The following is an 18,117-nucleotide window of genomic DNA, read 5'->3' on the forward strand; positions in this document are numbered from 1 at the left end:
AAATAAAAATCGACTTCTAACGCCATCAACGGGACGGATCTCCCGTACGGGACAGATAAAGGTAATCCGTTCATTTTACATATAAACGTGCTTCTTAGGATTACTTTAATCCAAATTTTATGTTGCGAAAAGGTGATTTAGGTCCCATACGAACCGGCAGTGTTTTTCCTGCCGATATGGGGTTTAAATTCACCGCAAACAGCAACGTTCCAATCGATCCCGTTCCACAAAATCCCACTCGCAAGATGATTAAAATGGCCATTAATTTACGGGAATTAAAAACGAAATTCCTTCCATTTGGCCTATAAATTCATGACAATGAGATTTAAAAATCATGTTATATTGTAAATTCTTGTGTGAATGTTATTTGGACACTTAGGCTATTTAAAAATGTTAACCTTTTCTTAAGAAATGGATAGATGTTTAGATCTAGTAATTGAATTTTGTAATTAGCTACAATTAGGTAACTAACTAATTATATGCTTTAATTTCAGGTCATCCAAATAAGATTGTTTCATATTTGTTTCACAATGCTTCAATCTATAATAACTGAAAATTTCATTCAGTTCTCTTTTAAGAAAGTTATGGACTTTTGACTGCCCTTGATCACCGCTTTTGAGTTAAGTCAATGGAACAGCAATAGGGAACAAGATGCTAATTTCCGAGTATGAAAATGGCCAAAACTTTTTTTAATACTTAAGATATGAAAGTGAATTAGGTGTCAAATTAAACTTCTTTTTATTCTTTATCTGATGGGATAAATTGCAGACTTGATTTTTTAAATCTCAAAATTTTGTAACATTGCTAGATAAATCAGCCATGATTGAATGGCGGAATAGACTTGATGGGCCGAATAGCCTAATTCTGTTCCTATTACTTATGAGCTTCGTTATGTCTGCTTTGCTAATTATTTGCTGTACCTGCACGCCAGGTTGATCTGAGACTTCTTATTTTATAATATTCTGGATTTTTTCCCCCATTAAATAAGTCATTTAGACGGTGAGGTGGAAGCCATTGACTTCGCTCCTTCATCGATGCTCAACAGTCGGTTGGGAGGCCGGAAGTGTCGCGCGGTCACGAGGCCGGAAATTGTCGCCGCGAAAGGGACGGGGCGAAGCGGTTGGTTGAAGCCAAAGATCTTAGAGCTTTGGTTGAAGCGGCGGCGGCGGCGGCTCGTGAGGGAAAAGAGGCGCTCGAGATGGTGAGGCCGGGAGCGGGGGGAATGAACGGATCAAAGTGTCCGGGCTGCACAGTGTGTGTTACTGTGCTGGGGAAGTTGTCGGCAGCTGGCGGAAGGCTCGGCGCCTGATGTACGTGGGCTGCACGCCGCCTTTACTTTGTGATTAGTCACCGGGCCGGATGCAGGCTCCGAGCCTGGGGTTTATCTCGGCGCCGTGTCCCGCCGGCACCGACACGGCTACGGACGCTCAGCGGGAACCGAGTCACACGAAAAAGTTCAGAGATCCGGGATGAGTGAGGGGGACTATCGGAAAGTTAGAAACTGGTTTACATTAGTCTAATTTTCCAGCGTTTGCCCCATATAGAGTGGAAACAGGCCCTTCGGCCCAACTTGCTCACACGGGCCAATACCGTGAAACATAGAAAATAGGTGCAGGAGTAGGCCATTCGGCCCTTCGAGCCTGCACCGCCATTCAATATGATCATGGCTGATCATCCAACTCAGTATCCTGTGCCTGCCTTCTCTCCATACCCCCTGATCCCTTTAGCCACAAGGGCCACATCTAACTCCCTCTTAAATATAGCCAATGAACTGGCCTCAACTACCTTCTGTGGCAGAGAATTCCAGAGATTCACCACTCTCTGAATACGCCCCATATACACGAGTCCCACCTGCCTGCGTTTGGCCCATATTATCTCTAAGTCCATCCTGTCTACGTACCTGTCCAAGTGTTTTTTCAGGGCTCTCACTTAACTTTTTTTCTCTGTTGTCAGCCGGGCAACCTAGGCAGCTTTTTGGTTGCCAAATGACAGTTTAGGTGGTCATTTAAGACGGCTTGCATGACGCGTGCGATAATGTGCTCGGACGAAGTCAATGAAGCATTCACATATTATTTCTGCTTCAAATAAAGTCACAAACTAAACATATTCACCAATCAAAACATGATATATACCACAGTGACATGCAGCAAAATTATAATACAGTATATACAGTATCTCAACTCGTTTTACACGTTGCAATGAATGCAATTTCTATTGTTTCTTTCCACTTCCAAACAAAAATGTGGTTGGATTATTCAGCGTATGATCAATCTCGGTGAGACCAAGCACACGCTTTGCGATCGCTTCGCACAACACCTCCGCTCGGTTCGCAATAACCAACCTGATCTCCCGCTGGCTCAGCACTTCAACTCCCCCTCCCATTCCGAATCTGACCTTTCTGTCCTGGGCCTCCTCCGTGGCCAGAGTGAGGCCCACCGCAAATTGGAGTAACAGCACCTCATATTTCGTTTGGGTAGTTTACACCCCAGCGTTATGAACATTGGCTTCTCCAATTTCAGGTAGTCCTTGCTTTCTCCCCCCCCCCCCCCCCTTCCCCTCCCCTCCCATTCCCAGCTCTCCCACAGCCCACAGTCTCCGCATCTTCCTTTATTATTCCCGTTCCCCCCCTCCCCCCCCGACATCAGTCTGAAGAAGGGTCTCGACCCGAAACGTCGCCTATTCCTTCGCTCCATAGATGCTGCCTAACCCACTGATTTTCTCCAGCTTTTTTGTCTACCAACGGGATCCTACCACTGGCCACATCTTCCTATCTCCTCCCCTGTCGGCTTTCCACAGAGATCGCTCCCTCCGTAACTCCCTGGTCAATTTGTCCCTTCCTGCCCAAACCACCCCTTCTCCTGGCACTTTCCCTTGCAACTGCAGGAAATGCTACACTTGTCGCTTTACCTCCCCCCTTGACTGCATTCAAGGACCTAAGCAGTCTTTCCAGGTGCGGCAGAGGTTCACCTGCACCTCCTCCAACCTCATCTATTACATCCGCTGCTCTAGGTGTCAGCTGATCTACATTGGTGAGACCAAGAGTAAGCTTGGCGATCGCTTCACCCAACACCTACACTCGGTTCGCAATAACCAACCTGATCTCCCAGTGGCTCAGCACTTCAACTCCCCCTTCCATTCCGAATCTGACCTTTCTGTCCTGGGCCTCGTCCGTGGCCAGAGTGAGGCCCACCGTAAATTGGAGGAGCAGCACCTCATATTTTGCTTGGGCAGTTCACACTCCAGCGGTACTTCTCCAATTTCAGATGCCTGATTTATTGTGGAACTGATACCATCTTTTAGATTCTGTTTACTGGGTGATGAATATCTGGAATATGGTTTGCTAATTTGTGCTGGTGTTGCTTACTGCACTTGGGATTTCAGGCACCATGTTCCATCTATTTATGTCCCAAGGTCAGAACACATAATGCAAATCTAGACCATTGTCAGTGAATGAGCCCTTCACTGAATGATACAACTGTTTTTTAATTACATAATGTTATACTATTCCTGTTTGAACACTATATTATGCCTGTAATTAAAGGCTACTTTTTATACTGTTGTCATATTGTTTGTTACAGAATTCCAGAGGACTTAAAGCCCAACTGAAGGATAGTGTTCCTATTGAAGATTTTGGACTTAATGCAGGACCCTATGGCGTGCGTGATACCTTGCGTGGAGGGTATGTATTGTGCATCTTTTGTGTTTTTTTTTTTGTTAGAGCTGTTGTTGAATGGTACAGATTGTTTAAAATTATAATGCCAAATTAATGTATTCTTCACTGTACCTTGGTACATGTGACAATAAACTAAAACTGAAACTGAACTGAGGTAAGTAAATGGGAAGATATCCTAATTGTCAGCTATCTACTTTTTGTGCAAGTTGCTGTCAGTTGTTTATGTTTCTTGTTTCTTCGCTATTTCGAATGTGCAACTCTTAAGAAAAATGTCCACACAATGTACAGACTTCATGGATTTAATTGATCCTTGCTCTAGTTTTTGAACTATCATTTTTTTAAAAGGATAATAAGTACTGGAGTAGCTCAGCAGGTCAGGCAGCACCTGTGGAGAACATAGGTAGGTGAGGTTCAGGTCAAGACTCTTCTTCAAACTCAACTCTTCAGGTCTGACTTCTTCTGAAGTCTGAGTTCAGATTTGTTCAGAAGGGTCTCGACCTAAAATGTCACTATCTATGTTCTCCAGAGATGCTGCCTGACCCACTGAGTTACTCTAACACTTTGTATAGTTTTGTGTATAGAAAGCTCCTTCTTTCAACATATTTTTAAAATGTTTAAACAAATGCAGACACTGGGTTCTGCACCTGGGAATGGTATTGAAGGTTAAGTGTTATTGTTTGAAATGTATTATGTTGACCTTCACAGTTATGAACGTGTTGTCATAAAATTTTCCAACAGTGGGATCAGATTTTGATAGAATATTGTGTACTTGACTTGGAGAGTAATTGAGATTTGATTTATGTAATATTAGAACATAGCAAACACAAAGCAGGAACAGGGGCTTCATCCCACCATGTACATGTCGGCCAAGATGCCGATCTAAACTAAAGGGCCTGTCCCACTTTCCCGAGTTATTCACAAATTCTCCTGAGTTATTCACAAATTCTCCCGAGTTTTCTCGCAGAATGTTCGTAACAAGTCCGTAGGAGTCTATGGATATATCGTAGCGGCTCGTTATGCTAGCCGTAGGTACTCGGGGCATCAGGTAAGTCGGGACGTTTTTTCAGCATGATGAAAAATGTCCACGAGTAAAAAAAAAATAGCCCCGAGTACCTACAGCTGGCGTAACGAGCCGCTACGATATATCCACGGACTCATTACGAACATTCTGCGAGTTTGTAAACTTGGGTGAATTCGTGAGTAACTCAGGAGAATTTGTGAATAACTCGGGAAAGTGGGACAGGCCCTTAACCCCACCTGTCTACTTGTGTTCATATTTTACAAAGAATGTTGCCATTACATTAAATGTTGTAACTAATCTGTTAGGATATGGGGTGGAGAGGGAGGAGTTGTTACCAGTTCCTAGTTGGCATCAAGTTTTTTGAGGTACTGTAGTCCATTCTCTCGTGATTAGATTAGATTAGATTAGATTAGATTATACCTTTAATAATCCTTTACAGGAAATTACAGTGCCACGACAGCTTCAAGACAAACATAACACCACACATTTCCTCAAATGGCTTCCATACTTAACAAGTTAAAATACAAGTTAAAATACAATTAATTTAAAAAAAGTGCAGTTATTTATGCGCATTATATAACCTTATAGCAGCTGGTAAACAGGACTTCCTGTGTCTCTCAGTTTTGCACATTGGTGCAATCAGCCTCTGACTGAAGATGCTGCTCTTGATCACCTTCAGGGCATGGAGTGGGTGAGTGGGGTTGGTCATTATTGAACCCAGTTTGTTCAGAGTTCTGGCCTCTGCCACCTGCTGGACCGTTCATTGCTCAGCCCCGACCACTGAGCCGGCCTTCCTGATTAGCTTGTCCAGTCTGTTTTTGTCCGCTATGCGGGCGCCATCTCCCCAACAGGCCACAGCAAAAAACAGAGCACTGGCCACCACTGAATGGTAGACACTGCACAGTAGGGGTTGGCAGATGTTAAATGACCTCAGCCTCCTTAAAAAGTACAGTCGGCTTTGTCCCTTCCTGTACACCGCCTCCATATGACACTTCCAGTTCAGCTCACTGTCAAGCTGCACCCCAAGGTACCTGTGGTTAGCGACCACCTCCACCTCAGTGCCCTTAATGGTGATTGGTGTTGCTTGAGTCCTCCTCCTCCCCCTCCTGAAGTCCACAACTATCTCCTTGGTTTTTTTGGTGTTAAGATGGAGGTTATTGTGTGCACTCCACTCCACAAAGTTACTTATTAGTGATGCTGTCAGATGTAAAACCTCAAAATATTAACGCATCCCCAAGGAAGAAATGACGATCAATCCAAGTGAGAGCAGTTTGTACCAGGCCGGATCAGTATTCAATATTTTTCAGCTGTTTTCCATGTTGCTTTTGGATGCCATCGGTTTGCGAGATGCTGTCTCAGTAAGTTGCTCCAAATGGTAAAGGTGGTAATGAATAGGTATTAGTCAAGTAGACTATTGTTTTGGTGATGGTAAGCATTTTGGAGTATTACAACAGCACACGTCCAGGCAATCATTCTATTATATGCCTGGCAATTATGCTTTAACCATAGTACTGCTCCAAAAATAAATTGTTAGAATAATAATAAATAAAAATTGAGGCCTCCTACTTTGGTGAATCAAGCATCAAATGAGCGACTGTTTTGCAGAACACGTGTACTCTCCACAACAAACACCTTGAGCTTATGGTTGCATATCATTTTAACTCTCCTACTCCCTCATGGACCTGTTCTGTTCTGTTCTTGACCTTCACCATTCCTACAGAGACACTAATTGCAAATAATTTAATATTCCCCTTGGGTGGCATATAACCTAATGGTATGTATGTTGAATTTTCCCATTGACCCACGCTCTTGGGACCAAACATCGCGGAGCTGCGGGTCTGTGGAGCGGCCAGCCGCAGGCGGCGGCGCTGAACTTTAACATCAGGAGCCTGGGATTTCTCACCAAGATCGCCAGTGGTGGAGCTCCATCCAGCGTTGGCTTCGGAAGCCGCGATCTCCGGTAAGAAAGCGGCCGCTCCAGGCATCCCAAGCCGCTGAGAGGGTTCTCCCGACGCCAGAGCACCATCACCCGGCGAAGAAGGGCCTGTAACATGGCCCCCTTAGCGGCGACTGCGGAGGCCTCAATATGCCCGACTATGGGTGGACATGGGGATGGGGACTGGACTTTGTGCCTTCCCTCATAATGGGAACCATTATGGGGGGATGTTTTTTATGTTTTTTGTTAAATTCTTTAATGTGTCTTTTATCTGTGTGCTGCACGGCAGGTCAAATTTCACTACACTAATTGGTGTATGTGACAATAAATGTCCTTTGTCCTTTTCCTGATCAAATTTGCCTGTCTGTCCATTTTTCTTCTCTCTGTTCATCCCTGTCATCTTCTCCTTCCACCTGGTTCCATCTACCCATCTCGTTCAATCTTTCAACAACCAACCTCTATCCCACCTTCTTACATACTGTTATATATTGGCAAACTTTCCTGTTTTCCCTTACTCCCGATGAGGGTGTCAACCCGAATGTTCACTTGTACCTTTTGCTTGCACAAATGCTGCTTGACCCAGTGAGTACTTCCAATGGTCTGGTTTTATTTTAGATTCTAACAACTGCAGTCTCTTGCAGGCCATGTGCATTTGTTCTTCATATCAGTAGTGGTCTTAATCCTGTTGGCAGCTCAGGATATGTATATTTGTGCTTCATATCAGTAATAGTCTTATCACAACATCTGCTCAGGATATGAAATTCAAAGGGCTTTTTTGGAACATTCTACATCTGCCCATTTATATATGGCATTAAGGAAAATTAGTTCTATTTTCTTAGTTTTGTTAACATTTTGTGTATTTACTATTTAGAACAATGTAATTGTATGTTGAATACGTTAAACAAATCAATAAAAAATTAATAATGGTTTTGTAGTTAATATTTTGTTGATCTTTATGTTAACGCCAAACACAGAATATATTTTCTTTAAAGAATCGTGCTTCATATTCTGCAGAACAGGAAGTAACTTGTTTTCTTTTTTTAATGATTACGGAGTTATTTTAAGAATCTTAATGTTTCAGTACCTTGCGTTTCCTGGTTATGGAGCCAAAAATGTCAATTTGGCGGTAAATAAACAATACAAGCTATTTTGGAAAACTAATCAGCTGTTCTTTTTGCAGCCAATGTCTATTCATATTACCTGGTGATGGGTTAGATATAAAATGGGTCAATTAAAATTGCAGTTTATAAACTTTTTGCAGAGCTTAATTAATGTTGCTGTTTTTAACTGTTTGCTCTTGTACTTTAGAAGTTAAATGAATAGACTAGAGGGCATAGCTTTAAAGTGAGAGGGGCAAAGTTTATAGGAGATGTACAGGAGAGGAGAGGTTTTTTTTTTACACAGAGTGGTGGGTGTCTGGAACTTGTGCCGGGGGTGGTGGTGGAGGCAGATATGGTAGTGATGTTTAAGAGGCTTTTAGATGGGCATGCTGGGAATGGAGGCATATGGTTCATGTGTAAGCAGCTGAGATTAGTTTACCTTGGCATTATGTTCAGCACAGGCATTCTGGGCTGAAGAGGCCTGTTCCAGAGCAGTACATTTTCTATGCTTTTAACAGATGTGGGCCACTAACATTTCTGGCCAATCTGCCCAACTTCAGTACTCAAGATAATGAAAAACATTTATACAAATTCTTATAATTTACACCCCATTTCTTTCTCCCGCCCATTCTAATTTTAGTCTGGCAAGTCTCTCTGTGTTTCTTCAATGGCTAGCGTTTTGTTCTAGAACTACAGTGCCCATTGTCAGTATCCAGCTCCATTGGGGTTGAATCTTGATTGTCGGGTCTGTAAGGCAGCAGTACTACATGCTGCTCCACTGTGCCACCAAGCATGAATGAATTAATGCAGAGAGCTGCACTGAGTGGGAATGGATTCCAGGTACCACACACTGCAGGTATGAATTCTGTGCTTGAACCGCCTGGGCAACACTGTGGCGCAGCAGACAATGCAGCAGCTCTGACAGCCTAGATTCCTTTTTTACCTCTGGTGTTGGCTGTGTGGAGTTTTGCATCCTCCCTGTAACAGTGAGCTGCCCCAGTTTCCTCCTACATCCCAAAGGCATGTTGAGTGACAGTATAATTGGCCACTGTAGATTACCCCTCATGTAAATGATGGGTAGGGTTAACGGGTATGTGTGAGAGAATAGGTTACGTGAGAATGGTATTGCTTTGAGAGTCACCATTGTCTCAGTTGGCTGAATTACCTCTGCCTGTATCATAATTAGAAAGAACCTGAAGGGTGTATATATACCAGTATTGTTAAGAATGTTTTAACTCCTTGCAGTCTAATTGATGAAAGAAGCAATACATAACCTTACTCGCTGAGGACATACATGACCTCCTTAGCAAAGAGGTGATAACAAATTGAAAATTAACCAAGGACAAATATTTGGTCTGGAGAAGCAGAGAGTTTCTCTCCATGAGCACAAAATAATAATTTTAATGTTGTTGCAAATGCTAAAAGACTGTAAATATAACATTGAATTCTATTCATTAGCTGGTTTGAGGCAGAAACAGAGGATTCTTGTATACTTCAGTGTTGGATGCTATTTGGTTTTGCTATTCACGGTTACGTTGGTGCTTGCATTTACAATTCAGTATTCATTCTTCTTGAAGTCCAAATGTGTACTTTGGTTGTCAATCAATCTTTGGTTTGCTGAGGATTAAACTGGAACAAATGAACTGTTTTTGTATTATAACATCTTTGCATTGGCCCAGGCAGTGGCAGTGGCAGGAACTGCCCACTACATATTCCATTATGAAGAGATGGGCATGAATATCTCTATAAATCTGCAGATGACACAAAGCTGGGTGGCAGTGTGAGCTGTGAGGAGGATGCTATGAAGCTGTTGGGTGAGTGGGCAGAAGCTTGGCAGATGCAGTATAATCTGGATAAATGTGAGGTTATTCACTTTGGTGGCAAGAACAAGAAGACAGATTATTATCTGAATGGTGTCAGATTAGGAGAAGGGGAGGTGCAACGAGACCTGGGTGTGCGTGTACATCAGTAACTGAAAGTAAGCATGCAGGTACCACAGGCAGTGAAGAAAGCCATTGGCATGTTGTCCTTCATTGTGAGAGGATTTGAGTTTAGGAGCAAGGAGGTCCTAATGCAGTTGTACAGGGTCCCTGGTGAGACTGCACCTGGACTTTTGGTCTCCTAATTTGAGAAAAGACATTATTGCTATTGAGGGAGTGCAGCGTAGGTTCACCAGGTTAATTCCCGGGATGGCGGGACTGATGTATGATGAAAGCATAGGTTGACTGGGTTTGTTTTTGCACGAACTTAGAAGGATGAGAGGGGATCTTACAGAAACATATAAAATTCTTAGAGGATTGGACAGGGTAGATGCAGGAAAAATGTTCCCAATGTTGGGGGAGTCCAGAACCAAGGGTCACAGTTTAAGAATAAAGGGTAGGTCATTTAGGACTGAGATAAGGAAAAACGTTTTCACCCAGAGAGCTGTGAATCTGTGGAATTCTCTGGATGTTTTCAAGAGAGAGTTAGATTTAGCTCTTAGGGCTAAGGAATATGGGGGAAAAAGCCAGAACGGGGTACTGATTTTGGATGATCAGCCATGATCATATTGAATGGTAGAGCTGGCTTGAAGGACCGAAAGTTGCTTGGGGATAAGGGCCCTTTGTTAGAATTGAGAAAGGGAGAATATAAATTAGTTTTAAGTCGCAGAGAGTGTATGAACAAAACATTTGGAATATCTGTGGCAGTGTGACCTTTAACATCGGGAGAAGAATGAAAAACAGGGGAGAGACAATGACTTTGCCTTCCATCCCAGTGAGGAGGAGATTCACTGTGATGGATGTTTGTGTTAATTGTGTGTCTTTTTTTTTTCTTTTCTTTTTCTTCTTGTATGACGGCAGAAACCAAATTTTGTTTATTGTCATTTGAGGTTCAAATGACAATAAACGGTATTGTATTGTATTGTATTGTATAAGGATACATGGGTATTTGATTGGTATTTTCAGGAGAAACGTAATGGAGAAAGTGGACAAGAATATATATACATCCAGGTTCAAGAAAAGCTTCTTACTATCAAACTCTTAAACTACCCTGCACAACCCTAACTACAACCTTAACTCACCAAAAACGACTATGGACTTTACACTACCTACTTTGGTTTGCACTATTGCGGTCTGTTTACCTTATTAAAGTGATAATTTAGTGTATTTTTATTTATTATATATTTGTTGCGTTGATGTGCCTGTTAAGCTGTAGCAAGTAAAAATTGTATTGTTTCATACCCATTGCGTATGACAATTAAACACTCTTGACAATAGAAATAAATATCTTCAGGAGACTGGGCAAGGAAAGAATGGACATGTGTCCTTTTAAAATTGTTGACTACTTTACTCATTCATCTGGTTTAAATAAGTTACATATTTTCTGCTTTTTTTTTTAGATTCTCCAATGTGAAGTCTGAACTTTTGCCACATCATCCCCTGGAAGTTTCAGAAATCAATGTAAGTCTGAAAATGTTGTGCTGTACTGAAATGCATTGATACTGATTTATGTTGTGTCTGCTGATATCAAGTGGGGTAAGATTAGGATGCTTGACTCAGCAAGTTTGGATTTGATGGTAGAATGCATGATTTCTGCTCTTTATTGCCCTAATTCATGTTTTTTTTTTAAATGGAGGTGAATCTTTTAAGGGATGGATGGATGGATTTTTCCATCCAAGCAATAATTTTTCACATTACTCAATGGTCAAAATGTCAATAGTGTTTAATTGTAATATGCTCTCTGATATCTTGGATCTAAATAATATTTGAATCTTTTGAAATTATACTTCCTTATAGTTATATAGCCACAGTTTATTAATCCAAAATGGCCATTTGGTCGTGATATCTGTTAGTTTTAACATTCAGTCAAATTATCCCCAAAAACTGCGAATTGGAAAAATTGTTTACAGCTGCCACACAATCTAGTAAAATTTAGAAATGTAAACAAGATACCTCACACGCAGTGGAGACATGATGCTGCAGATGCTGGATTCTGGAGCAACACTAGAAAGTGCTGGAATCGGTTCAGCAGATCGAGCATCATCTGTGGGTGGGGGAAGGGGTGGTGTGGGGAAGGAATAGTCAACATTTAGGTGAAGACCCTGCATCAGGACTGAGAAAAGGAAGATATCTGGTGAAAAGAGGACGATGGAGAGTTGAGACAGAAGCGAGTAGGTGATAGGTGTACTGAGGAGAGGATAAGGACAAGGAGATGCAGACAGTTAAGGGGGGAAGTAGTAGATGGAGCCTGTGAGGATGGTGGTGGAGATGGTTGTTGGTGGAGACTGCTGTCGCAATGCTTGAGATCCTAGCTGGAGCCAAACCGGGCAGCCTGGAATTGGAGCGGAAGGCACATGAGACTTGATAAAGGCAAAGAATGACTGTGGCTTAAGTAACGAGATTTAGTACACCTCTCCTCAACTTCTCCACTCTTCTCAACTTCACTGTGTCTGAGTACACAGCCTTCCACTCACTTGGCACCAATCGCAACCTAGTCATCAAACCTGCAGACAAGGGCAGCGCCATTGTAATCTGGTGCACTGACCACCCTTGCAATTGCAGGAGGTGGGACACTTGTTCTTGCACCTCTTCCCTGACCACTATGTAGAGACCTAATCAACCCATCTAGGTGAGAGAAACATTTATGTGTACCTCCTCCAATACTGCATTTGGTGCTTCCAATGTGGTCGTCTCCTCATTGACAAGACCTAACTCAGACTAGTGACCTATGTAGAGGTCACCTGCACTTTGTCTATTGTTGCTGTCCCAAACTCCCAGTTATATTGTCATTTTGACACCTCTTCTCATTCCCACTGACCTGTCCTATTTTTTTTCTTTCGTTTCCAATATTATCCACACGGCTGCCTCCCAACTCCATCACCACCCCGCCCAACTGGCCCCATCTGCCCTTTTTTCCCCTTTATTTGCCAAACACCTCTAGCCTATGTTTCCCAACTCCCCCCCCCCCTTCCCCCCCCCCCCCCCCCCCCCCCCCCATGGCTCCTCGGCTTATTATCCTTCACCCTTCCTTAGTCCACCTGTAACCTACTGGCCCCATCTCATCCTTTTCCCTCCCTTTATACTGGCTATCCTCCCTCTCAACCTGGACCGTCAACAAATATCTCCCCTACTTCACCTTTCCCCTTTCGGATGCTGTTCAACAAGCTAAGTATTCCCAGCAGTTCAACAATCATGTTTGATGCAAATCGGAAATTGATTTTCCGATTTCCGATTTCACTGAATTGCTTTCATTTTGCACCTGTGTCCTAGAAATTAATGTTTTCTTTATTCAGTTCCAGCTCAATAAAAATCAAATGAATTTTGCTACATTGAGAAATATTCAAGGATTATCCGCTCCACTAAAGTTACAAATGGAATACAAAGCAGTAAAGCAGGTACACCATTTATTATTTTAGTTAAAACTAGACCAATTGCAGACCCGTTGGGTCTGTTCCCCCAACGTGCGGTTGTGGGGGGGGGGGGCGGCATGCAGCGTCACACACTAACTATTCCCCCCCCCCCCGCACTCACGCTAATTTCCCCCCTTGATATTATATTAATATTATTAATTTGCTCCTTTTACCCCATAACCACCCTATCTACTGATGCATAGCCCCCAACTTGCAGTCACATCTAGAGAGGGGGGTGGGGGGAGGGGGTAGAGAGTGAGGGCAGAGAGAGAAGGGGCAGAGACACAGAGAGAAACAGTACACAGAGAGAGGGGCAAGAGGGATAGTGGGGTGGAGAGGAGGAGAAGAGGGAGGGTGGGTAAGGGGGGAAAGGTGGGGGAAGAGGGGAGGAGAGAGAGGGGGTGCTGAGAGGGGGTGGTGAGAGTGAGATGTGGGGAGCAGGGAGGGAAGAGGTTAGGGGGTGTGGAGGGGAGGGGGTTTAGGGGGGGAGGAGAGGGGGGGAGGGCGTGCTGAGAGGGGGGTGAGATGAGTGGAGGGGGAGAGGCGGGGAGGGAAGGAGGTAGGGGTGTGGAGGGGAGGGGCGTTTAGGGGAGGGATGGTGGGGGAGGGGGAGAAAAGAGGAGAGAGACGGGGGGGAGAGGAGAGAGGGAGAGGGGGGAGGAGAGGGGGGGGAAGAGAGGAGATGGGGGAAGAGAGAAAGAGGGATAGGGAGAGAGGGGGGTGGGAGAGAGGAGAGGGGGGGAGAGAGAGAAAGAGAGAGGGATAGGGAGAGAGTGAGAGGTGGGGAGAGAGAGTGCCTTTTTACTTCAACCCAAACCCAAACAACCATTTGCAGGCAGAGCTTTTTTACTTCAAACTAACTATATTTTCATTTTCAAACCAAATTAAGGGTACTCGCAGTGCTGTAAACATTTGTTCAGTGTCATTCAGAGCTCAGAGTGACAGAGACTAATTGACAGAGCTCCATCTTGCAGACTAATTGAGGCACACCACTTCCTGGTTTTATAGTCCCTCCCTCCCTCTGCTGCCAGCGGGGGCAGCAGAGAGAATGGGGAATTTTGTAAAAACATTAATATCTCTGTCCTTTTTCATCGACTGGAAAAATCCTCGGCACACATGCGGCGGAGGGGGGCTCTGAGCGAGGTGGCCAAAAATGACGGCCGTAGGTGGCGGCGTTCTCTCGGAAATCGCAGCACATATGGCCAAAACCGGTCAAGAACAGACTTTTAGTAATATATAGATAATTAAATTAATTGCATTTGAGGTTTTTGTTTGCTTTTTATGTTGACATACAGCATGAAATCTGACCCTTTGGCCTAACTTGTCCCTGTTGACCAGGTTTTATAACTGAGTTAAGGACCTGTCCCATGAGCATGTGACTCCATGCGGCAAGCGTGACCTAACGTGGTTGCTTGAGCCGTATGGCCTCTCGGGGCCGGTCCCACTTCGATCGCCGGAGCCGTATGGAGTTGTGCGGAGCTGGCCCCGACATCGCGCGGGGCTCCGAAAAACTGACCGTGTTCAAAAATTCTGCGCGGCAATGGCCTGCCGGTCTGCAGCCGCCTCGACGCCGTACACCGCCTCGACGGGCATACGCAGCGTCTCAAAGCTGCACGTCACGCGCGAACTTCCCGCGGACTTCGCTCGAACTTCACGTCACTCACCCGACCTCCGCGCGACCCCCACTTCTGGTTTGGTCGCGCTTGCCGCATGCTGGTGGGACAGACCCTGTACGGGGATCACTCAACCTCCGCACGGCCCCCGCTTCTGGTTTGGTCGCGCTTGCCGCGTGCAGGTCGCATGCTCGTGGGACAGACCCTTTAGTCTCATTTGCCTGTGCTTGGCCCTTATCCCTCTAAATCTTTCCTATTAATGTTCTTTAAATGCTGTTAATGAACCTGCCAGTACAACTTCACGTGGCAGCTCATTCCATATATGCACTATCTGTGTGAAAAAATTACCCATCAAGTCCCTTAAATCTTTCCCCTCACATCTAATGGTGATGTAATTAATGTACACTTTCTGAAAGTATGTGCATTGAAAGTGTAGACACAAGGAAGTGCAGGTGCTGATTTACCAAATTGGACATAAAGTGCAGGCAACATCTCTGGAGAACATGGATAGGTGATGTTTTGGGTTGGGACCCTTCAGTGACTGGACCATTTGAAGCTGCAGTTAATGAAAGTAGAGCATGTCGTGAAAACACACCATATATTTTGGATATTCAGCAGATAAGTTTTGGAAAGAAAATTGAACATTTTGTAAACAGGGCGGTGTCGCTAGTAGAGCTGGTGCCTCATTGTTCCAGCGACCAAGATTTGATTCTGACCACTGGTGCTCACGGTGAGGAGTCAGCACGTTCTCCCTGTGACCACATGGGTTTTGCCTGGGTGCTCTGGTTTAATCCCACATCCCAAAGATGTGCGTCGGCAGGTTAATTAGCTACTGCAAATACCCTGTAGTATATAGGTGAGTGATAAAATGGGGAGCTGAGTGATGGTATGGGATTTGATGTGATTGTTGAGAGAATAGATCACAATTGGTGTAGGAAAGAACTGTAGATGCTGGTTTAAATCGAAGGTCGACACAAAATGCAGGAGTAATTCAGCGGAACAGGCTGCATCTCTGGAGAGAAGGAATGGGTGACGTTTCGGATCGAGACCCTTCTTCAGACTGATTGACTGATCACAATTGGTACTGGATTAATGTAATGCAGCTTTGGTTCGTACTGTTATCTCAATCAAGAATATTTCAGTTCCATCCTGGTTCTATAGAGCAGTGTTGGATTCCAACAAAGTATTGGAATTACCCTGTCCTTTAAGTACGTGATTGAACCTTGTGCACGTGGTAAGAATTTCTTGACAAAAAACAAATAGGTTCTCCTGAACCTGGTCAATATGCGCCCTTCAAATAATAGTTCCACAATTGCAAATGAATTGTCATATTTGTGAAGGCGTGAATGTACTTCAAGGCATGGTGAAAAAAAATAGTTGGATTCAAAATGTCGCTATTATTTCCGATAATCAAGTTAAATATAGTAATACTGTATTTCAAATTTAGGTACAGCGTTTGCCTTTCCTCATAAGCTCAAACATTGCACTGGAAACGCTTCAAGGGAATGATGAATGTCTTGGCTTTGAAGACATACTGAATGGTAATATTTTTATTCCTGGTTTTGTTTGTTTTAACATGGTAACTGAATTCAAAGCTGTACAGCACACGTTTAAGGTTAATCTTTATGTTTAAATCTCTTGCTTCAGTTACCAATAGCATAAATATATTTGGATCTAGAACAGAGAAGTTGATTGGATATCTGTACTTCAATATTTTTCTAAATTGTTATAATAAAGTTGGGTGTCCAGCAATTTCCTGCATCAAACAATTTCAAAATTCTGTGAGAATTGTTACTTAATTTTCATCTCTTTTTAGATCCAACTCAAAGTGAAGTAATGGGAGAACCGCATCTTATGATGGAATACAAACTTGGCTTGCTGTAATTCACCTGCATTCCTGAGAATTTCCCAGAGACAAGTATTGCTTCCCGCTGCTTTGCATAGGAGGTTATGAAAATAACATGAACTTGTAAAATATAGATACTTCATAATGTAACTGGCCTAAAATGAGTGTAATTGAAAACTTTCTCATCGAATTAAGTTAGTAAGAAGGAGAAATTTGTTAGTGACTTGAAGAGTTGGTTTGCGAACAGCCCAAATCCCATCACTGTAACTGACGATAAAACTTGAACCCCAGATGCACACATGTTTAACAAAAGTGTTAATTTGTACACTATTAAATACAATTTATAGCAGCGCTAAATATGAAAAGCACATAATTGGAGCGCATACTAGTTATTTCCAATGTAATCACACACAATATTTAATGGTAATTTTGGATGCAGCACCATTATTTACTCCCTTAGATCTTTGTTTTTATACCAAACAAAACACTGAAGACAAATAGTCCAAGTATTTGTACAACAGCAAAACGTTGTACTACTTTGTATCCAAACATTTGGATATATTTGAAATCTTGTCTACTTGCCAGAGACATTTAAGGAAATATTTTTATTTCTCTCTTTGACTTTGCACGTATTGAGGGAATGTTGTCTCATTAAAACACACCTTTCATGAAAATTATCCATTAAGTTTATACATGCTATTTACTGTCAGATTCCTGCAGATTAATAAAAAACCATTGGGCTCTGTAATTCGCTAATGTTGAACAATTCTGTTGTGGAAAATACATACACATTAAAATTTGCAAAGACAAAGACTTTTAACATCAGCAAAAGAAGTTGATGAGTATTTAAATGTCAGGCTGTTAAAAATTTAAATTTATCATATTCCCAAAAATAAACTGGATTTTAGTTTATTTCACCAATAATGGAATTCATTAGGTTTGCAAACTGGTCACTTTGAAGAGAAATATAGTTGAATAATTTTTTTTTTAATAATAAAAATAATATTTCCGTTTTTTCACTTGTTTGCTTGTCCCGTATGGATGATTAATCTCTACAGTGGATTGTGGAATGAAGAGGGAAAGAGTTTGTAATGTTTTGATTGGTTTGTTTTGGGCTGGATGTCAATGGTTAGTTAGCACTCTAAAAATTTAGATAACTTTGCTTATTTAAAAGAAAACACTCAAGGTAACAACTTATGAACCCCATAAGGTGCAAATAAATCAAGACCCTTACAAATAACTTGCAGGCTTGTTTGCCATAATTATTTCTTCTAAATTGGCTTTTTTTTATGTAAAGATTTTTGTAAGTAAGTTTTTTGTTGCCTGTACTTTCAATCTCTTCACACCAGCCTATCACTGAAGCATCACACAAACAAATGGTCGGTGGTCTGCAACAAGAATCCCAAAGTGTGTTGCTTATCCATTTCCGCAACAGGGATTACTTATTTTCAAAATGGATCTGTCTGAAAAAGATTGGCAACTCAAAATGTCACCGGCTCATTCCTTCCACAGATGCTGCGTCATCCAGTTCCTTCAGCA

At 42.7% G+C, this 18,117-nt stretch overlaps 1 protein-coding gene across 2 annotated transcripts; it reads left to right on the top strand.

The window, feature by feature from the left end:
• Positions 1-1,024: 1,024 nt before the first annotated feature.
• Positions 1,025-17,818, top strand: LOC116974415 (proteasome maturation protein). Of its 2 annotated transcripts, none has more exons than XM_033022840.1 (7): positions 1,025-1,129; positions 1,160-1,201; positions 3,579-3,679; positions 11,110-11,170; positions 13,003-13,104; positions 16,180-16,273; positions 16,549-17,818. In XM_033022840.1, exons 2-7 carry the CDS (start codon positions 1,199-1,201, stop codon positions 16,614-16,616), a joined length of 429 nt encoding a protein of 142 aa, XP_032878731.1. In that variant the 5' UTR covers positions 1,025-1,129; positions 1,160-1,198; the 3' UTR covers positions 16,617-17,818. The 2 variants fall into 2 exon arrangements, with proteins under 2 accessions (XP_032878731.1, XP_032878730.1); XM_033022839.1 differs by having other exon boundaries at positions 1,025-1,123; positions 1,158-1,201; positions 16,549-17,591.
• Positions 17,819-18,117: the final 299 nt, after the last annotated feature.

Source organism: Amblyraja radiata, chromosome 6 (genome assembly GCF_010909765.2).
Source record: "Amblyraja radiata isolate CabotCenter1 chromosome 6, sAmbRad1.1.pri, whole genome shotgun sequence".
In the NCBI taxonomy this organism is placed as follows: domain Eukaryota; kingdom Metazoa; phylum Chordata; class Chondrichthyes; order Rajiformes; family Rajidae; genus Amblyraja; species Amblyraja radiata.